General features: G+C 43.2%; 1 protein-coding gene across 1 annotated transcript in view; it reads right to left on the reverse strand.

Moving 5' to 3' along the window:
• Positions 1–4,437: 4,437 nt before the first annotated feature.
• RDH10 (retinol dehydrogenase 10) overlaps positions 4,438–22,811 on the reverse strand; it is a 29,307-nt gene continuing 10,933 nt past the window's right edge. Inside the window, exons 3-6 of the mRNA XM_062188361.1 lie at positions 8,915–9,013; positions 7,578–7,723; positions 5,887–6,018; positions 4,438–5,780 (exon numbers count right to left, since the gene is read on the reverse strand). Coding sequence (XP_062044345.1) covers positions 5,657–5,780; positions 5,887–6,018; positions 7,578–7,723; positions 8,915–9,013 — 501 coding nt within the window. The 3' untranslated portion in view covers positions 4,438–5,656. The remainder of the gene's footprint in view (positions 5,781–5,886; positions 6,019–7,577; positions 7,724–8,914; positions 9,014–22,811) is intronic.

A 22,811-nucleotide genomic window follows, 5' to 3' on the forward strand; every position in this document is an offset into this window, starting at 1 on the left:
CTTGACCTGTAGGGCCTATGCTGACTCCGAGGAGTGTCCGAATTGGCCTGGTTCATAGCGTTGTCAGAAACACAAAACAGAGCCATTCACTGTCACCACCCCCACTCCCCATCATCCCTCTTAGGCTGAAGCACATGACATTGCTTTTTTTCCCTAGGTCAAAACAGTTGAGTAACAGCAATTTCATGATTCAACCTAATGCAATCTCCTGAACACTTACGAGGTGTGGGAGGCGCATGCTAAGTGCTCTGTGTGTATCCTCTCTTGGTCCTCCTGGAACTCCTGAGAGAGGCACTGCTGTCATTCCCAGCTGATGCACGAGGAGACGCAGACTTGCAGGTGACGACCAGGGCCCAGCACGTATGGCTCATTAGGGTGCCCCGCCGGATTGGAGCTCAGGCTGTCTCACAGCTGAGCCGGAGAGTGTGAGCGTGCTAAGGCGGCCGTAGCAAAGGAGCACCAACTGAGTGGCTGGAAGTCATGGCACACCATGCTTCACAATAGTTCCCAGGTTTCAACAGTCACAAGCTGGAACTCTGAAATGCAGGGGTCTGCAGGATCTGTTCCCTTGTGGAGGCTTTGAGGGACAATCTGGCCCCTGCCTGTTGTCTTAGCTTCTGGCCCTTGGTACAGTTCCAGTCTCTGCCTCTGTTGTTACGTGCCACCAACCTCCTGTGTGTTTCTGTGTCTCTTCTCATACGGACACCAAGTGATTGCATCTGGGGCTGTCTCTAACAGGATCTCATCTTGGTGCCATACTCAAATACACATGAGTGTGTGCCTGTCAGGGCCATTAGGCTCAGGGACCACTCGGATGAGCTGAGCTGGGCAGAGAGACGGTGCACGTGCAGGCGGGAGAGCCAGGACAGAGGAGCCAGGCTCAGCTTCCCCCGAGGGGAGGGGAGGTCTGCGGAGTGGTGTCCAGGTGGACCACCCAGGATGTGCGGGAAGGCACGGGGCATTTTTCATGGCTGCTATGTACAGGCATCTCTCCCTGCAGCATGGTTTCAATCACCTTGACAAGAAAAGCTCAAACTCAGAATCTGGGCTGAAGATGCTTTATTTTTCTTGCTAATCAATTAATTCCCTTGCTTTTGCCTCATGGTCACAAAGGTTTCAGCAGTCACCGCTACAGAGGTTATTGGGAGCTCCTGAAAGACAATGTGTGAATTCTGCCCAGACACTGAGCCAAACGGAATGCAAAATAATTACTCTGTGAGCAGAAGCCCCTGGTCTATGAGGGTGCACGTTTCCAGGGCTTTCACCCCAGAGAGCTGAACCGGGAGACGCGTGCAGGCCCCATGAAGTGTCCTAATATATGGCAGCTCGTGCTGGGAAGCACAGGGCATGTCCACCTTGACCTCGACCTGCCCGGAGCAGGTCTCGGCTGGCCTGAGTTCAGTGCTTCAGGGAGCAGACGGCGGCCCATCTCTTTGAGCAGACTGATAGAAGCTGGTCCTGTCTGGTCTCTTTGATACTTCAAAACAGCTCATTTGACTGAATCTGTATCCATTTGGTGATACTAGAAATGCCTTTTGGTTTTTTTCCCCCAAGGTTCTCACGATACACTGCTTGTGCATTTAAGCAACCCGTGCTTCTGGGGCCAGGCGGACAAAATTGCCGAAGAACAACAGTTTCCAGGTTTCACTTGGGAAGAAAGTTTCCTTTGGTCGTTTTAACAATGGATTCAGTTACTAGAAACCTGAGTGGGGTTCAAGACTCCATGTGCTATCTGTTAACACTGCCCTTCACCTTGTGGGCCTCTGCCCCAGGGCTGGCCACACAGACTCTTTTCCTTGGGCCTTCCTGAGGTTTCTACAGTGTGACTCAGCCTGGGGATTGGGTCCAGGCGGGGGAGATAATTGTTTCTAGTCTGGTTTCTCAGAGGGAGGAGGAAGTTCCCCTCCTGACTGTACTCTGTTACCTTTTATGATTTCTTCTGCTGCTGCTCCCTTGTGTGCCCTGAGTCGGTCCCTGGATCTCTGTGCGGTCTGTGCTTGCCCCTCCCCCCACCATGTTTGTTCTCCTCAGGCTTCTTGGTGATGGCTCCAGAATCCTAGCAGCAACTTCTTTGCTGCATACCAGAGCTGATGTCCACCTGTCTGCCAGTTACTGTCACCCGGCACCTCACTGCTTGCGGCTTTGGCTCTTCCCACTTAGGACAACTAGGCTTATCTTGGGAGATGAGGCATGAGCCAGCTGAGGGGTGGATAACTCTCTGTGCAAGCAGCTGTTCAGCCCGAGTCTCCTGCTCCCCCTCTTGCAGGCCCTTGTCACCTCTCAGCACCACTGCTGCAGAACCTCCTTCCTCACTGGTCTCCCTCCTGTGTCTGGAAATTCTCTTTGCCCCAGCTTAATTGGCCCCATTACCTCACAACTCTGTGCATGGTGCTTTTCTGCTGGAACAACTTCTGTAGCATCGTCTTCTTTATCGACTGAAGACCCCACTCCTCATCCCCAAGTGAAGGCCATTCACAGATGCCATCCTCTTCCCTGTTCTAGATTGTAGCCACAGTGTGTATAAATCTTCCTTTACTGACCTCTAGGGCTATCCTGAGGATCGGTTCCCTGGGATGCCTAAACTCCTGTTCCTAACTCCACTGGCTGCATCATCAGCCCGCCAGGCTCCTCTCAAGTGCCACCTGCCTCCTCCTTGCCTTGCAGAGACCTCATGCCCTCTGAGGTTTGCCTGTGGTATGTGCACCCAGGGGTAGATGCTTGGTCCTTGTGAGTCCCTGGTATAGGCCCTTGGGCCCAGCAGATACCCATGTGCATGAATGCCGACTATGTGCTCCCTGGCCCAGTGTCCCGGCCATTTCTGGCCCATTACAGCCTTCATTTCCCCACTCCTTTTTTTTTTTTTTTTTTTTTTTAATCAGACACAAGCAATACATTTGGCATGGAAAGAACTACCCTCCTCCCTGAATCCTGCTGATTTTATTTTTTGTTGGAGGAAAAAGCAAATTTCCAAGATTCAGGTCAACATCAATTTAGAAATATTTCTGCCAGTTGTAAAAGAAAACTTTGAAAAAGACATTTAACTTGGGAAAAAAAGATTGAAAGCTATAGCCTTTCAAGGAAATAGGATACTTAACACACACACACACACACACCACAAAAAAGCAGCCTGGCTTTATGTGGCTCAGTCCTGTCAGGCTAATCTAATCTTTTGTGACAGCGGCAGACCTGGTAGATCAAGGGGGAAAACAATAGTTGGAACTTATCTTTGCTGGCTTCGAAAACTTTTGATTCCTGGGTCCCACTCAATATGATTATCATTAAACTAATTGAAAGGTTAGAGAGAAGGACAGAGCCTGTAGTGGTAGGGGAGGGAGGGGGATAGCAACCGTGCTCCCGAGGGGGTCAGCCTGGAGCCCAGTGGCCCTGAACACTCACATGAACGGCCAGATGACAGAAAAGAGAACAGATTTAAAGTCAGCATTAATGTTGAGGTGGGGGTGGGGTGTGTGTGTAGACGAACCAGCCAGAAAAGTAACCTTGGCGATTACATGAGTTTCTCAACCTAAGTGTGCAGGCTGGACTGGAAGATTTCATGTAGGAACAGCAACACCACACACACCCCTGAGCACTGCAGCATTATACTGAGGACATGATACCATAATAGAAATCCCATAATTCTAAACTGGCATCAACAGTACCCCTTCCCAAACTCCACAGCTCCGGATGGGAAAGATAATTTAGACCACATACAAGGGAAAGCCACAGAAATAATTAAACTGAGCCAGAATGTGGCAATGAAAAAAAAAAAAGTTAAATGAATTAGGCTTATTGAACTTGGAGATGGATAACCTTATAAGGGTAGTGACAAAAATGTAGAAGTAGAAATGACAATGCATGAGAATAAAATGAAAGAGTTTTGTGTTGAGAAATGGGTTGTTAAATTAGACCAATTTCTCCAGGATGGTTTGCATGTGCTCCAGGCCAGCTGGGAGGCAGACCTGGGTAACCTCTGAGAATGTCTGTTCCCACCCCACATTGTTAGAAGACTACTTCAAAGTACTTATTTACATCTATGATTGAAACTTAAGAGGCAGGCAATGCCTCACTTGTTACCATAGCCTCAAGGTTTGGTTATCATTAATAACTGGTCCTTAAGATGAGTGTGAGCAGTGAGCCGGGACCTTCCTGTGTGTGGATGCAGTGCAGATGTGATCTGTGGTGCAGCCAGCTGAATGCACAGGTAATGGAGTCTTCCTGCTTTCCTGCTCTCGGTATAAGCAAGCCAAGCCCTGGATAAAGCCCCTCATGCAGGTGAGTGTCACGTTGGAACTTTGAGTGCATGGCACCCTACATTGTTAACGTCTGTCCTAGTTAAACTTTTTTTCCTTTACACAAGGCAGGAGAGGGCACAAAAAAGACAGCACAATGATTTTCCATATAACGTTGCTAATAATCACTCAGTCAGCGGCTTGTAAGTTAATTCTTTAAATTTAATCAGTCCTTTATAAAACTTCCCAATTAGTAAAAGTTGGCTTATTTTAATAGCCTTAAACATTGGTCACTATTTAAACAAGACATTCTAAAAAAAAAAAGTAATCACATAATAGTTTATAGTAATTTACAGGTGGATGGTATACATTTAGATACAGAGGTAGAAGTTCACTTTTACAATGTTTCACTAATACACATATACCAAATTCAAGGCACAAAATAGTTTGCTTTACAAAAAAATACTGTAAAAATGTCATTTGCTGTTCTACAATGTGAATAAACATTTCAAAAGAATCTTTACACCCTTCCATACATACTCCACAGGATGAGACTTTCCCCTCGCTAATCATAGTTGGCACAGAAATGGGGACTTTTCACCATCAAAGTTCCCAGTTTTAGAAACCGCTTCTCTGCAGAGCTGCTATGTACTCTAGGTAAGAGTCCATTCAAAGAAAGGAAACACAGCCAGCTTCCTGAGGAAAGGGCACTTTCAGTATGCAGCAAAATTCATAGGTAGAAAATGTATGATTTTCTCGGATACCTAGGTCTCCAGATACTTCATGAAGCATTTCGGAGAGAAAATTTAAAATTTAGCTAATCCTTCAGTCACTCGACTTTTAAGAGAGACATGATCACCTTCACTGTAACACTCGGACACCATTTACTCCAAATGGATGGAGATTTCAGAATTCCTTTTTAAAACAGCTGAACATACAAACACCGGAAAAAGCCACATAGGCTTTGCAAAACTGAAACTTAGAAAACAGAAGAAAGTACAGCACTACCAGTCCTTGAAGTCCCAAGGATGTCAGCTGGCTAGAGTTTAACAAAAATGAAGAGACTCTATGGAAATTTTAAAAATCACTCAAGTGAAACACACTGTAGTTATCACTTCTAGAATTTCTGTTCATTAAAAAAGAATGATAGTCCAAAGATGTCACACAGCGCTTGTGTAAAGATTGGACTCGTTTTAGGGTCCTGTCTAAAAGGACCCTAACTGGCAATAACCTAAGCTCACTTTTACTGATCACATTTTCCGAGTACTCTAGTCAGTTAATTTACACTTTATTTTTTTTTAAAAAGTTGATTAAAAAAAAGTCAACACAGGATTAGAATCCAGAGAATGTCAGTAATGCTGATGTGCACTGGACTGAAACATCTTGATCGTCTTCTAATAGAAATGATATTCCATACAAAAAGATTCTTAGATTCCATTTTTTGCTTCATTATTGTTTGTGGCTTGTTTTCTCTGAGCAATAAAGGGGTACATACACTTGTCCGCTCCTAGGAACCGATACATGCACACAACTGCTTCAAAAGGAAGGATGCTGGAAAGGAAAGGCACCTTTGTTAGTAAACTTGGAGTCCTGCATTGCTTACGATATTGGGGCAGGTAGGGGAAGACCCGATCCACGAGGAAACTGTCACGTTTACCTCTTCATGAAGGTCACGATGTACATGAGGCGGGGGGTGCAGATCATGGGCTGGTCTGTGAGAATGGCCTTCATGGCCTGCTTCACACAGTAGTCGGGCTTCAGAGGGGGCAGAAAAGGCTCTATTTCTTTCCTGAAAGTTCCAGATGCAAAAAATGAAATGAAGAATTAACAGAATAGGGAAGACACTGGAAATACACATCAAAACATTGACTGTGCTATCAACTGAGCCAGTGAGATTTGGGGTGCACCTTGTTTTCTTTGTAGTCTTGTTTTTCCATATTCTCCTACTAAGAACACAATCTATTTGTGCAGTCTGGACAATAAGTTAGGAAAGAAAAAGCAAAACTTCCCTACTTTCCCACAGAGTCAAGAAAGTCACGTTCTTAAAGTATATTTCATATTGTTTTTCTATGTTTTGCTTTCAGTATAAAAAAGAGAGGGTGTTTGGCACAGCCAACACTAAACCCAGACTGGATGCTAAGCTTTTAGTGTGAGGTGTGGTTAAAATGGGTACATAAATACTGGCACAGCCTCTTTGAGGAAGTCAGCTGTACACTTTCCAAGATGTGTGACTAGGGGATGCTAAGATATATTCTCTACATGAAGAACATATAGACATCCTACCTTCAGTTTCATTCACTGAAGTTACATGTCAAAAATGATGCAATAATGCAATATATTCCTTTTACCCTTCCTTGTCCCACACCAAAGCTCTGGACTCCTGCACCTGTTGCTAAGTTAAATAGGACACAGAGCTCCTCAAGTCCCTCAGCAACTGGTACTCAGGGACACAAGAGGGGGAAAACCAAACCAGCACATGCATGCACCTGTGCGGATGGGAAGCAGAGCTGGAGTTCATCTTGCAGTCCAGACTGAGGCCAGCCTGAGACAGGAGTGACTCAAATCACCGCCCTCCTCCTCCTCGGCTGCCTGTTCAGCTCAGTGCGTGTTAAGAATGGCTCCTGACCAACAGGGAACTGGTTTGGTCATCTGCTTTTGCCTTTCAAATTCACCCATGCAAAGATCTCAAAGTAAGCATGTCTTCACAAGTGTCTTCTTAATGATTCATGGTTTTGTTTATTCTGCTGAGCTCCAGTCAGTTGTAACTTGACATTTATATTCCCCTCTCCTTTCTAAGCATGTGAGTATTTTATTTCATTTTCACTAAATCTTAACGGTTTCTTCACTCTGTCAGAGGGAATCTACACTTGTCACTAAAAGGATGTCTCCAAATCTGGAGTGTAATATTTGAAGGTCTTTTTGCAAGAAAGGCATGTTAGTTCTGACGGTGACACAGTTGCGTAACCAAACCAAAGCCACATCAAGAAATTTTCTTCTGGAGCCTTTGTTTACCAACACTAGTACCAAATCAACAAAATAAGCTCCTAAAGATATAGTTTCTAAGGCCCTCTAGGTATTTATGTTTTCTCCTTCAAGGAGTAGAGAAGACACTTCTGTCTCATGAGTCTGGACTAATTTCTGCAAGATAGTATCAGTGTGGCAGCAGTCCCACACTTGTCGATCTCATACACCCATTAGACAAACCTTTCCCACCCTGACCAGTGAAAACTAAAGGCTAATGGACAAATGACAAAGCTGACTATGTTTGAAGATCCAATTCCACATATTCTCCTAGTATTATTTATTCTTTTTTTTTTTTTATCAGTAATAAGATAGGTTCACACTGACCTGATTCGGCAGCCTCTGAACATGCCAGTGTCTACAAGGTAAGGGCAAACCAAGGTGGTTTTAATTCCATCCTTTTCAGCAGCCTTTAGTTCGTGGCTCAGGGATTCATGAAAACCCACAACTCCAAATTTACTGGCACAATAATCCTGGTTGGAGGACAGAGAATAGAAATACTAAGAGACGCACCGCCTGTGACCAACTTGCAGCTTCCCTGGTCCCGTTACTACTATGGTGAGATGTATGAAACAAAAGGTTACAGGTGACTAAGGAGAGAAAGGGAAATCATTTTAAAAGACAGGTATCTGATGTGGTTCAGTGCAGAAATAATATTTTCAGAGCAACAGCAGAAACAGATGAACACTTTTTGCCACATCAACTGAGTATCGTATTACTCTGGGAAGCCAACACAAAGGATTCTGTGAGAGCTAACAAGCTGAAGTTAAAAACGGAGAGAGGTTCACTTTGAAGTGTCTGGAAAATTTACAAATGGTCTCTTGTTCAGCAGAGGAGACTGCAAAACCAGTTTGGCTAAATTAATGCAAGAAGAACAAAGGCAAGTCTAGTTTACTTATAATTTATGATCTTTCTTTTTTAGGGTGAAATCAAATGTAACTACACCTTGCAAACTTAAACTAGAACTTAACCAGACAGAAAGCTCTTGTCCATGACCCATTTTCAGATTGGGAATGGAAATACAAATCCTCTGGGTGTAGAAGCTATCTATTCCACGTCCCCATGCATACTTGCAAGGAGTGATGTTTTTCATTTTACAGACACCCATAGGACAAACAGCACAGAACATATCCTGCACACAAGCTATATAATCCAAAAATGGTGAAGAACAGGGATTGATGAAATCCAGTTCTACAATCCTCCACTGTAGGACACCTGACATGGGCTATAACTACCTCATCTGATGAGCTAATAGGAGATAGCTCACTCTTGGCAAGTTGACCAAAACAGAATGTGAACCTTTGGCCTCATTTATCTGCTCCCCACAGCATTGCCATGCCCCCCCCCCCCCCCCCGGTCCTATTCTTGACCCTGTGCCTCCCACTGTCACCAGATGGAGCTGCTAGTGAAAATGGGGCTTACCGAGGACTGTGCCATCTACTTCTCCTGCTATTGCTGCTTTGTTAAAACTAGTTTAAGTGCTTTTATGGCAGTAAAGGTGAAATTCCATTTCAACAGCTGGCCCTGGGTTACTGGGGAGCATCCTACACACAGGCAGAGTGCTCTTAGGAATGCACAGGCAGCAGGTACGCTCCTTAGGATTCTGGTGTGTTCATCACAAGATAAACTGCCTGAATGAAGGAAATGCTTTCGATCTGACAAACCTCAACTCCAGCAGTACTGAATAATCCCAAGGAACTTGCAACTGTCACAATATGACCATGATTAATCTCCAGCATTGTAGGAAGAAAGGCTTTAGTGGTCTGAAAAAAATTAAAAAAAAGAGTTTAAGCTTTAGAACCAATAGCTTGGGTTTCATTTAAAACTCAGTCCAAGATCATAAAATTGACTTTTATTACCCACACAATGTTACGTTTCCCAATTCGTTTAAAATATATTACATTAACCCAAAAGAGAAGATTCTTTTTAAGTAGCTGATTAGCTTAGCACCGTATCTTTGGCATGTCAGGCCTATTGTAAGCCTTGACCAACAAGACTATAACACAAGTTTTTGGAGACAAAGTCCAGAGATGAAAAGCAGACCTTTCACGTGAGTTATCTGCTAAACTACTCCCAGGTCAGATCTATTCACATGCTGGTGACTTCGGTGTGGCGATCTCCTTGTCTGTGAGAGGCCTCCCGCCTGCCCAGGAACAGGTGCCTGGCGTTAATGTTACCTCTGGTAATGTCTAAATGGTAACAGGCCCATGAATGAAGGGATAGTCCAGCATCATGCTCCAGCATCCAAAGGCTTACTGCCAAAGTGCATTAGCAGGAAGTGAAGTATTTTAAGATGCCAAGAAACAGCAAAAGTACAGAGCTATGTTAATGAAAAATGTGTCACAATGCCAACTCTGCACTGACAAGAGCTTGTAGCATTCTGCAGGCTCCCGCTCCACTGTGGGACTCACCACAGGGTCTCCCACGGAGGCAGGTGACCAGCCACTTGGAGTACAGAACATGTAGAAGTAAGTTCTAGGTGGCGAACCCAGAGGCAGCACTGATTATTTTATTCACTAAACTCCCTTTCCTCCCTCTAGCTATCCTGCCTTCAAAATGCAAGACTGTATAAAAAAATTACTTCAAATTGCTTAAGATGATCTATTAACTTCTCTACCAGGCTCCCAACAGTTTTATAACCTGCTTCTTAAAAGAAAGCAGCAAAGAGCAATCTGTCTACAGCTGAGTTATAGCCTGCTGCCAACACAGCTTCCCATGATTTATGAAGTTAAAAAAGAAAACAAAACACGACACAGCAGACATAAAGAAGAGTTGCGTTCCCTTCCCAGAGGATTTCCGGGCTTTATAAAGGCATCCCTGAGTTTTTGCATGAATATCCAATTTGTTACGATGACTTCTACACATACAAGACCAGAAACAGGGATTCTATTAATTTTGAAGTTTCTCCCTGCTCTGGTCCAGGATGCAGTTTTTTGCCTGATGAGTCTCTGGGAATGCCTCACATTTTTCCTGGCCTGTCTCCTAGGTCCTCACGTGACCCCCACCCCTAACTCATACCCTGTCCGAGTCTCTTATCAGTAGCTCATATCATGCTTATTTCCACCTGTGCATTTTTACCCAGGAACTCTGACAGTCCATCCTCCAGCACTTCTCAAATCAAAGTGCAATATTAATCATGTATTAATATGGTTTAATAAAAACCTTTCAAGTGTTTTATAGTAATTATAATCACTAGTCTCCCAATAATTCTTTGAGAATTAAGCCTTTACCTAATATTATTCTGGACCAATCTGACCTTTTCTATATCATGTAACTATGTTTTATGATGCTTTGATTTTGGCTGTCTTATAGCTAAAGCTGGAAGACAGATCAGTCTTCCGAGTACTGAAGTAGGCACTGAGGAGGAAAGCAAGTGAACCCACTTCTCATTGCTGCACGGTCTCGGCACAATGCTGACCGAAAAGAGGCACTCATGTCCGCTTGATTTTATTTCTTTGTAAGAGTAAACAGGGGTGGTAACTGTGAGAAGCTATTATCTTGGTCTACCTGATACTCAGAAAGTACCAGAAAGAACTGGTACTTAAGTTCATTATAGATTCGACTTTAGGTTCCATAACTTACTTTAAATCACAGAACTGAAGTAAAGTTAATAACACAAAAAAGCTTATATATTCCAAACTAAACCAGAAAATGTATCCTTAAGTAATCAAGTCTAATTATTTCCAGATTAGCTAACATCTGTAATATTTATACTTGATGCTAACCAGAGTTCATTTCTAAATACAGATGCTCTTCAACTTACAGTTGATTTAAGTTAAAATATTATAAGCTGGGGCTGGTACTGGACGTAGTGGGTAAAGCCACCACCTGCAGTGCTGGCATCCGATATGGGCTCTGGTTGAGTCCCAGCTGCTCTACTTCCAATCCAGCTCTCTGGTATGGCCTGGGAAAGCAGCAGAAGATGGCCCAAGTCCTTGGGCCCCTGCACCTGCATAGGAGACCTGGATGAAGCTCCTGGTTCCTGGTTTCAAATTGGCACAGCTTCAGCCGTTGCAGCCAATTGGGGAGTGAACCAGCAGATGGAAGACCTTTCTCTCTCTCTCTGCCTCTGCCTCTCTGTAACTCTGCATTTCAAATAAATAAATGAATCTTAAAAAAAAAAAAAAAGCTTACTGTGTCTTGGACGATGAGAGTAAACTCAACATGAAGGATCCTATTTATCATAAAAGTTCTCAATATAGGTAAGTACAAGGACTCAAGATGAAACTCTAAGAAACTGCGTACAACCTAAAATACTAGTAAGAGTTTGCTATTTGGCCTCCTGACAAATCTGCATCTCTGACCCACGCTTGTTTCTGTGGCCAGTGTCTACTCTAATTCTAACTGGTGGCTGGCTCTGACCAGAAACACAGACATCCCACTGGGTTGCAGCTCAGTGGATTTCTCAGTATTCAGGCACTTTGGTCTCCACCGCACCCCCCCCCCCCCCCCCCGGTATTAAATAACTAACCTAGATCCCTAGCACCATATAAAGGTAGGTGATAGGTTAACAAGTCTGTAAATGTTTTTAAGTTAAATTGTTGCAATTTTTGAAACTGATTAATGTCCCCATTCTCCTCCCCTTATCCATTCAACAAATAATTCTTGAACATTCATTACATCTAGGTTACTGGTGCATAAGGAGTACCACAGGAGCTGGTCCCATTCCTGTCTCTGAACAGCTTTCACACTCACCTGGAGCTAACTGGGTCAAGCCAGTGCATCAAATGTATGGCAATGCATCTGTCACATAAGCAGCGTACTGTAGTTGCAATTCCAAAATGTGATTTGGGGCTGCTTTACCCTGTGTTTAGAGGGCAGTTAAGCTACCGTTTTTTTTTTTTTTTTTTTTTTTTTTCCTGACAGGCAGAGTGGACAGTGAGAGAGAGAGAGAGAGAGAGACGAGAGAAAGGTCTTCCTTTGCCGTTGGTTCACCCTCCAATGGCTGGCGCATTGCGCTGATCCAATGGCAGGAGGCAGGTGCTTATCCTGGTCTCCCGTGGGGTGCAGGACCCAAGCACTTGGGCCATCCTCCACTGCACTCCCTGGCCACAGAGAGAGCTGGCCTGGAAGAGGGGCAACCGGGACAGAATACGGTGCCCCGACCGGGACTAGAACCCGGTGTGCCGGCGCCGCTAAGCGGAGGATTAGCCTATTGAGCCGCGGCGCCGGCTAAGCTACCGGTTTTATATTCAAAGGAAGAGAGAAAATGGGGTGAAAAAAGGAAAAACCCAAATATGGCTATGGGACTAAAGTCTTTTCTAATTGCAGTTTATACACATATTTTTCAGGGAAATATGTTTCAACTTGAAGTAGCTAGTAAAGTGTGACACAGGTTGGTCGGTTGGTTTCTTTTGAGAGGAGGTGTTTGTTTCAGTTTATTTTTAAAGTAATGGTGGATCAGTGTTCACTTTAAGACTGTGTCATTTGTGTGCCTAATCAGGGACACATGTGGCTTTTTGTACACATGCAAGCCAGTGTGGCTGTGCATGTTCTACATCAAGACAAAGGCCCATATTCTTTATTTGGAAAGGTTAATGCTGCAATTACGATGATGATGTCAACAACACACAAGCTGTTGAAGGTACTGCAAGGTGTACCTATCAGTCTTTGAACCCAGACCACTTGTTTTCCAAGGCTCACTTCAAATACTTCCTGGGCCCGATTCTGTCCAGGGGCAAAGGCAAGCCTGGGATGAGCACACCTGCATGAGCACCACAGAGGTCTCTCTGCAGCCTGTGCTCAGGGTTCCCGTCGGAGCCTTGTGCATGTGACTAAGGCTGTTAATCATTTTCTTTGCTGCCTGAATGGACGCAAGCAAGACTGCTCATATGACATTTTCACAAGCAAATGGCTGCCTGAGGTCTACAGTGCATTATTAAACAAACTTTGATCAACCCTAATTCTGTTCCTAACTTTGCAAGAAAAAATGCTATAAATGGGTAACTAGAAAGCATCACATTTTCAGGGATTTTCCAAAGTAACCTGACTAGTTTTCCTTTCTAATTAGTCTTGCCCTCAATAGTCTGGTAGATGACATCTGAGATAGCACAGCATATTCTGTCCTTGACATAGCTTGACAGCACAAAGAAATCTGGCACGTTGCAATGAATTATTAATGTGCACAAATATTGTAGCATGTATGAGGTGGGGACCAGCAAAAGGTGAAGTGCTAGTTGCCATGACACCAGTCAGTTCATGCTAAGGTTCATGATCTTTGTCTCAGAGAATCATTAGACGAACACTAAGGGCAAATTTGAAATGCATACCCAGAAGGCTTAAGTATAAATTCATGCATGTGCTTTCATGGGGGGATTTGAGAGGGTAACTCAGAAAACCCATCAATCAACAGGACTGTTGTATTATGTCAACTTTAAGGATGGATAATCTAGGTTAGGAGTTACCAACTAGTTAATGGATCTCTACAGGCAGTACATTAAATCAGCCTCCAGAGTTAGTTGGTGCCCATGGTGGTTGGCAAGGTTTGCTAGATGTTGCTAGAAGGTTTGCTAGGCTAGGAAATTGCAATCCATTGCTACGTTCTCTCATTTGAACATTTAGGAAACAAAGACAGAAATCTAGTTTGTCTTTATGAAAATATGGGTGACTCATAATACACTTGAACCAGGAGACTTCAGAGAATTTAGAATTGGAAGGGACCAAGAGATTTTCTCGGGGTTTGCCTTGTGGCAAAGCAGGTTAAGCCGCTGCCTGTGATGCCAGCAGCATATATGGGTGCTGGTTTGAGTCCTGGCTGCTCTATTTCCAATCCATCTACCTGCTAATGTGCCTAAGAAAACAGCAGCTCCCTGCCACCCATGTGGGAGACACAGATGAAGTTCCTGTCTTTGGCCTGGCTCAAAAGTTGTAGCCATTTGGGGAGTGAAAATGGATGACGATCTCTCTCCCCATCTCTTCCCCTCTCTCTGAACACTGCCTTTCAAATAAATAAATAAATAATCTTTTTAAAAAAGACATTTTCTTATTTTCAAAATAAAAAAATACCCTCTTAATTACTAAGTATAAAGTATTGAGCTAGACCTCTGATTATTTGTGATTAATTTTATCACAAGTTCCAATACTATAATTGGCCACCAGCTGCCTGGTTGCTATGTGATTAAGAAAATAAAAGGAGGACATTCAAATGGACACTGACATTCCTAGGAAACATGTTTAACCAGTTGAATACCTCCACAGCTCCTCAGGGTTCCTCTTCAAAGCACCGGGCACTTTGAAAGATAACTGTAAAGGTCACATTTATAGTATCAGCAAGAATTTCTTAAACAGAAGTGTAAGTGACTGCACATAGACGTGACATGTCACAGCTCGAGAAATCTTTGAAAGTTAGGTTTACGCCAGATTAACTTCCAACAGTTCCGACTTCCAGATCATTCTTGGTGCTCTTAATGACAGACTGGCCTGTGTGCAGCCTGCAGCTGCAGTGTCAGGACAAATTAGCCTAAAGTTAAACAAAAGAGAATGTGAAGAGATGTGGTATCAGGCAAAGTCTGACTGGAAATTTTTAGATGGATGGAATCTTAAAGGTGTACATAAACATTCAGTATTTGTAAGCAATCCCAGGTTCACAGACACTAAGGGAGAAGCAAAGTTAATTTCTCCTAGTAGGAAAATATTTCATACTGTATTTTATGTGCATTTGCACAACTTTCCTGTGATCAATTCAAGAAAAAGTATCTTTTATGAAAATCGTTCCTAAGTGTTTATCTCTTGTTTCAATGTCCAAGAAACAAAGAAGACATTTGTTTCCAAAAAGGACCATAAATTATGCCAGGGAAAGGATTAACACCACTGACACATACAAGATACATCTTTCTGGTGTAAGTTTGATGGTTTTTAGCATCTCCAAATAACATCATCTATACAATCTGAAAAAAAAGGATTCTAGTCAAGATAGTACAGGACAAAGCACCTCTAGCTGGAAATGTGTAGAGTACCCTTCCAAATGCTTATACAACATTCCTTTGGTATTTTGTTCCTTCTGTCAGTGTTGCTACCAGAGTAACTTATCTTTACCAGAATCACAAAGGAACACTTTTATGCTTATTTATACATTTAAAATGACATCTGGTGGCCTTCTCTGAGAGCTCAGTCATGGCTCCTGGAAAACTATGATTCAACAGGACAAACTTTTGAAGGTGCTGAATTACAGTGAACTGTGTTAAAAAGGCTAAAAGGATAAATCATTTATGTGTTCAAAGATTAAAGATGGTGCCGTGACGTGCCACCAGCTAACTGGGGTAAGGAACATGTGGCTAAATACTCTATTTGTAGCAGATATAAATATATTGGACTTTAAAAGTTTTAATTTGACCATAGAAAGTATTATTTGAAAAGAACCATCTTTATTACCAAATTATCTTTAATTAGGAGACAAAGCTTAAACCAATACTTGCTAGTAATTTTTTGACTTAGATTTTAGCCGCAGCTGACAGCAGAAATTCTAACATCCTTGTAGCTGCATGATAGAATGACAGCCTTTCTTCCCTTTTGCTGTGTGGGTATGTTTGTAGACAGAAAGGCCCCTGGCCTATTGTGCAAGAGAGCCCCATTTAAAGCCTGGAACTACTCTCTCAGACTTAACAAAATGTTCATCTTAATTTCTATCAGACTGAGAAAAGACATTCTCTTTTGATAAAGAACAGACTAAAAAAAAAGTCTAAGTAGTCAAATTTGTACAAATGTTATATTTAGAATCCTTTAAGAAAACACAAATTACTGTGAGGTTACTGGCATTAGTTTAACATTTGAATGGCACCAGCAGTTAATACTTAACACACACGCACAGGAATACTCCTACGGTTGCCCTGCAACCAAGAAGCTAATAAAAGGTCCAGGCCTTTCAAATGGACACCTAGATGATGACACCATCAGTTATTCAGCAAAAATAAATGCTTCATTAACTTGTCTTCCCACTGTGAAAGCTTGTAGTGAATGTACCCCAAGGCGGCCACTCAGATAACAACATTTTCTTGCATTTTAGGACTCAAAATACAGAAATACCAGAAATGAGGTGACTTAAAACTTAATCTGCCTGGAAAGTACACTGGGCTTTGGAATCTAGAAATCCATGTGGTCCTGACTGCCAATTACTTAACCTTCCTTTTGTTACTTGACCTCTCGACTCTTGATTTAACTCATTTAAAAAGAATGAGACAAAAAGAAGGGGTGTCCAGGGTCTTTTAGGTCAAAATGTTAAGATTTATATTCAGTAATTCTTTTCTTCTATTCTTACTTTGCATTCAAAATACAAGTCATAACACTGAGGTAATTACTTGCCTAAGACTCTCATAAATGACTGAGCAAGGTACCAACTCCATTAGTGAGTTGCAGCATCTGGTGATCAGTAAAAATATCTACTCATTAAGTATTCATATGATGTTACAGATGTGCCTTTTAACATACTATAACTTGAATCCATGCTTCTTATCTGTAAAAAATAATTGCTGTTTTTTGGCTTTAGTAGGATCCGTGGAAGCTCAAGGCATCAAACATTGAACGCTGAGCATTGTTTGTGAAATGCCATCTTCCCTGACCCGTGCCCTGACGAGGCCCTACGTGATCAAAAGAGTGTTCAATGACTTCCCTTCAGCTCGAGCCCTTCCCTCTATTTAATAACTTTCATGGAATAATGAAAATAACCTACAACAGTGCAAAGTTCCTGCCAAACAACAGGCTGTCATTAATCCCTTTGCTCTGTTGCAAATTCAAATCACAGCTCAGAAATTATTATAAAGACAGATAAGCTATCATTTGGGGACTGCCTGCATTCCATATAGGGGTGCCTGAATCCAGTCTTTCCTTTGTTTCACATTCCAGCTTCCGGCTAATGTGCCTGGTAGGAAGCAGATGATGGCTAAAGTTACCTGGGTTCCTGATATTCACATAAGAGACCTGGATGGAGTTCCTGGCTCCTGGCTTTGGCTTGGCTTGGCTGTTGATGGCATCTGGGAATGAACCCGTGGATGAAAGATCCATCTCTGGGGGCCAGTGTTGTGGCACAGAGGGTTAAGCCACTGTCTGCAGTGTCAGCATCCCATATGGACACTGGTTCAAGTTCCAGCTGCTCCACTTCTGATCCAGCTCCCTGCTAATGTGCCTGGGAAAGCAGAAGATGGCCCTGGTCTTTGGGCCCCTTTACCCACGTGGGAGACCCAGAGGAAGTTCCTGGCTCCTGGCTTCGGCGTGGCCCAGCCCTCGCCATTGTAGCCATTTGGGGAGTGAATCAGTGGATAGAAGATCTCTCTCTGTCTCTCCCTCTCTCTGTAACTCTGCCTTTTAAATAATAAAATAAATCTTTTAAAAAAATCCACCTCTATGCCTTTCAAATAAATTAAATCAATAGGCCCTAAAAAAATCTTCCAAGGGCAGGGGTTTTGGTTCTGCTCTAGTACCAGGAACCACTTCCATGGGGCAGACTCATCTGTGCATAAGTGTAGCCACTGCTTAGGCTGCCCCAAGTGGCACGGCTCCTTTGCCCTTGTTTCAACAGTACAGACTAGTAACATTCCCTTGACACATCACTTTTGTGATTCGTAAATATAAATAGTTCAGGTTCTTCTCTGCTATCTGTGGGGCCTTTAAAAATATTAAAATTTTGGCCGGCGCCGTGGCTTAACAGGCTAATCCTCCGCCTTGCGGCGCTGGCACACTGGGTTCTAGTCCCGGTTGGGGCGCCGAATTCTATCCCGGTTGCCCCTCTTCCAGGCCAGCTCTCTGCTATGGCCCGGGAAGGCAGTGGAGGATGGCCCAAGTGCTTGGGCCCTGCACCCGCATGGGAGACCAGGAGAAGCACCTGGCTCCTGGCTTCAGATCAGCGCAATGCGTCAGCCGTGGCGGCCATTGGAGGGTGAACCAACGGCAAAAAGGAAGACCTTTCTCTCTGTCTCTCTCTCTCTCACTATCCACTATGCCTGTAAAAAAATAAAATAAAATAAAATAAAATTTTTACCTAAATGAAGGACCAATATAATCAAGAGGTTACTCTTGAGAATGTACTTTGTCCTTAAACACACACAACAACAACATAGGACTCACCCAATAAAGGTTTATGAAGAATACATATTAAATTAAATTGTTAAAAAACAAACTTTGTGAGCCTCTTAAAGAACCTTAAGGATGACAGAAGCCTTTTCTGTAAGTCAGTAGTTCTTGGAATCACCTGGGACGCTTATACTCTGGGCCCGGGCCACATCCCACACCAACCATTCCCGAATCTGCATGGGAGAGAATCAGGCATATGGAGGCCACATGCCCTAGCTGTGTCTAATATACAGCCAGGTTTGAGAACCAGTGTTCTAGAACAGAGTTGCTCAGTGTCAGCACCATTACATTTCCAGCTGGGTAGTTTTATGTCATGGGGCTGTCCTGGGTGCTGCATGCTGTCTGGCAGCAACCCTGGCCTCTCCTCCACTCGAAAGAAGCCAGAGGCAGCTCCACCAGTCTGACAAGAAAAGTGTCTCCAGATGTTGCCAACGTCCCCGGGGGCAAAATCACCCCCAAGAGAACCTCTCTCTAGAAGCAACATGCATACTAGCAAAGTAAATTCCATATATTCCAGTGTGATTTTCTCCTAAGCTCTAGTTCTCACATTGGAATGACATATTTTAGGTCTACATTCTTGTCTGGAAAAAAAAAAAAAAAAAACCCACGACTTACACAGGGGCTCAACAACCTCATCACTTTTAGTTTCTATACCTCAAACAACCATTCCACTGGTAAGAAATATCTTTGAAGGACAACAGGGCTGGCCTACTAGCTAGTCTGCTACAGGCTAGGGACCTCAGAGAAGAATAATATCAAAATAAAACAGAAGATGACTCTAATCACTGAGAAATCGCAACTCTGGCTAACCACCAAAAATGTTAGTACTCAATTGCAAGAACAAAAAAGGAAATCTCCTTTTCAGAGTTGCAAATACAGGTGAGACATATTGTTTCAATCAACCAACAATACTGAATGTTGACAATGTGTAGGCACTGGGTGGGGAGTTCTCCCGCCTCATCTTAACTCCTGCCAGTCATTCACAGCTCCACAGTGCAGGATCCTGGGCACAGCAGCAAGGAACAGTAAGCTAGAGAGCACCTAGACTCTTCCTTTTAGACACTAGACCTGAATCCTCCCCCTAGAAGGCAGGGCCTAATATTTTCCTAGCCTACAAGATTCCTAAAGGGCTGGTTAGCTCAGGGAAAATTAAAGGTGTGTGTGTTGGGGGCAGATATTTTGAGAAAGCAGGAAGGAAAACAAGTGTAGAAGAACAGTTTCTCCTCAAACTCTGGTGTGCACAAGGATTGCCTGGGATGGGAAGTAAATGGAGGTTCTGACAGGCCCCCAGGGAGTGCCACTGCAGTCCTCTGGGACCTAAACCAAGGCCAAGGTTGTACAGTGAGCCTGGGGAATCTGTCCACTCCAAATCTCAAGTGGCTTCACATCAATTTTTCCTAAAGCTTCAGCAAAGGAGGCAAACAACTTTTCCTCCTCTCTGTCCCCACCTCTCCCCCCATTTATCAGGTAATGGCTGGACCAAATCACATCAAGAGTTCCCAGGTGAAGGAGTTTATGGACTGACTGTATACATATTTGTCCACTTTCAGCACAAGCAAGTACTCCCCCCACAACCCAACCCCAATAGAAAAAGCTCTCAAAAGGAGACCTAAAAGACTTCAAAAACCCTTCCCTCCTCACCCACCAAGGCTTTGAAGGCTTTGCTTCCAAGATATGGAATGCAGATCCTGTTAGCAGTCACCTCTTTCACGATCCATCTTTACCTTGGACAAGTGAACCATAGCAGCGCTTATGCTCTGGGGAGCCTGAGTAAATCCTGCTTAGGAAAATATTACCCCTTTACATATCAGATGCTGGGAATGTAAGTTTAGACACGTGATCAGCCAGCCCAAGCTGCACAATTTCGAAAACCCATGATTAACATTTCAAAGGCAAAGCTAATGAAGCTATCTGGAATTCTGATCCCATAAGATTATTACATAACAGAATAAAGGTTTTACATTTTCCAGAAGATAAGGTAACAAAACAAACTAAAGTAAAACCATACAGTTGGGGCCAGCACTGTGGCGTTAGCGGGTAAAGCCACTGCCTGCAACTCTGGTATATAATATGGGGGCCAGTTCTAGACCCAGCCGCTCCATTTCTGATCCAGCTCCTTGCTAATGTGCCCTGGAAAAGCAGTAGAACATGGTCCAAGTCCTTGGGCCCCTGCACCTGTGTGAGAGACATGAGAGAAGCTCCAGGCTCCTGGCTTTGGTCTGGCCCAGCCCCAGCCACTGTGGCCATTTGGGGAGTGAACCAGCAGATGGAAGACTTCTTTCTCTCTCTGCCTTTCAAATAAATAAATCTTTTTTTTTTTTTGACAGGCAGAGTGGACAGTAGAGGGAGATAGAGAGAAAGGTCTTCCTTTTTGCCGTTGGTTCACTCTCCAATGGCCACCGCGGTAGGCGCGCCGCGGCCGGCGCACCGCGCTAATCCAAAGCCAGGAGCCAGGTGCTTCTCCTGGTCTCCCATGGGGTGCAGGGCCCAAGCACTTGGGCCATCCTCCACTGCACTCCCTGGCCACAGCAGAGAGCTGGCCTGGAAGAGGGGCAACCGGGACAGGATCGGTGCCTCGACCGGGACTAGAACCCGGTGTGCCGGCGCCGCAAGGCGGAGGATTAGCCTAGTGAGCCACGGCGCCGGCCCAAATAAATAAATCTTAAAAACAAAAACAAAAAAATCCACACTGTTCCTGGAAGTTTGATACCAACTATTTATAGAACTTTGTTCGGTCATTGCTGGTAGAAGGTCCCTTTCCTTCATTACCTTCTTGCACCCAGTTCATCAATGCTGACAGGCAAGCCAGAAAGAGAAGAAATGAAGCCAGGTGACCAAGGCTGTACTATACTATCCTCAAGGAAATCATCACCTCTGACAGAGACCATGAAAAATGATGGAAAACACACAGAAAAAAAAACATTAATTGGGCTTTGGTAATAAAACTCTTCTGTGGTATTGGTTGTGCAGGCTAGAATTTTATGTGCTTGCCTAATTTGTAGAGCAAACTTTCTGGGGATATTAAGTGAGGGTTAAATCGGTCATTGCTAAATTTACCATGCTAAATAATATAAAAAAAAAAACACATTAGATTATGTCTTACATTCTACTAAGAGGGCACAAACCATAAGTGACTCATAGGAAAATCTACTGAACACATAGCCAAGGATTTGTCCAGGTTTCTAACCTGGAGCCATATGCTGAGGGCATGGATCTGGGATTCTTCCTTTCCCAGTGGTGACCTTGGGGAAGGCCCATAACCTCTCTGTTGCTTCATCCACACAAAGGGAGGCAACAGCTCTTAATCAGAGTTGCTCGGAGGCTCAAACGAGAAAAGATGTTTTATGAAAAGGCTTTGTAAATTTAAGTTCTATATATAAAAGTACAGGAAATGCACACAAGGCTCATATTTACAGGCTATTTTGGTTATAAATGCTATCTATTTTCGGTGATGTTGTTTCTTCAAGTACCTGTTAATTCCTGGTTCTTGCTATATATGGATCACAGTCCTTGCTGCCCTCCACACTGAGGCAATCGCACTTCCCATTAAAACCCAGGGTCCAACAGAAGCTGCCACACATATTGTTGAGCAGTTGCTTCAGCTGCCTATCTCCTTTCCTCCAGAGTCCTGGATACTAGGAAGCCACAAAAGTACTTTTCCTATAACACTTCTCTTCTAACCCTCTTCTTCAGTCCTGTTTTATTAAGGGCAGAAAGTGACAGCTTTAAATATGAATATAAATTACACTGCTTTAAGAAAAGTTCAGTGAAAGTAAAAATACTACAAGTTAGGATGGAATTATTTTGAAATAACTTATTAAACCCCCAGGTTTCTCTTTCCTAAGAGATTGTAGAACTATCCTGTTTAAAAGACAAAAAAAAAAAAAAAAAAAAAAAAATCCTAGAGAAATCAGTAGGGGGCAGTATGTTAATTACAATTTGTAGGTGGGAAAATTCAGGCTTTGAATTTTAAGTTCCACTTGTCCTCAAAATACCCACGTGTTTACATAACTTACACTACAAATATTTTCCCAGCTACCCTGATTGAGGAAGTGTTATTTTGAGCTTCATTGTTGGGAATAACACTAAGAAGCTAAACCATGTTAATATTCAAAAATTCCAATATTCAGCTATTCATAGGCAAGAAATTCACATTTTATACAAGTAGCAAGTAAGAGAGAAGCACTTATGGTTTCCACAAACCAAAAAACACAATGTTAACTCCACTGCCACCTCTCCCACATCTTTGTGTGATCTTTGGAAGCTTCACAGACCAAGTAATGTTTTGTTTCCAAATGTGAATTCATTGTAAGTGGCTTGTCATTGTAAGGGGCTAATTTGACAGCACTCAACGTTTTTTTCAGCAATAATTGCCCTTACTTGTTAAATATTCTAGCAGCATTTGCTGCGTGTTGAAAGTTTTATGATCATTATGAGAGGATGTTCTTTTTTTTATTTTATTTTTAAATTTTTTTTCTTCTCCCTTCCCGTGGTTCACTT

Source organism: Lepus europaeus, chromosome 4 (genome assembly GCF_033115175.1).
Source record: "Lepus europaeus isolate LE1 chromosome 4, mLepTim1.pri, whole genome shotgun sequence".
Classification (NCBI taxonomy): Eukaryota; Metazoa; Chordata; class Mammalia; order Lagomorpha; family Leporidae; genus Lepus; species Lepus europaeus.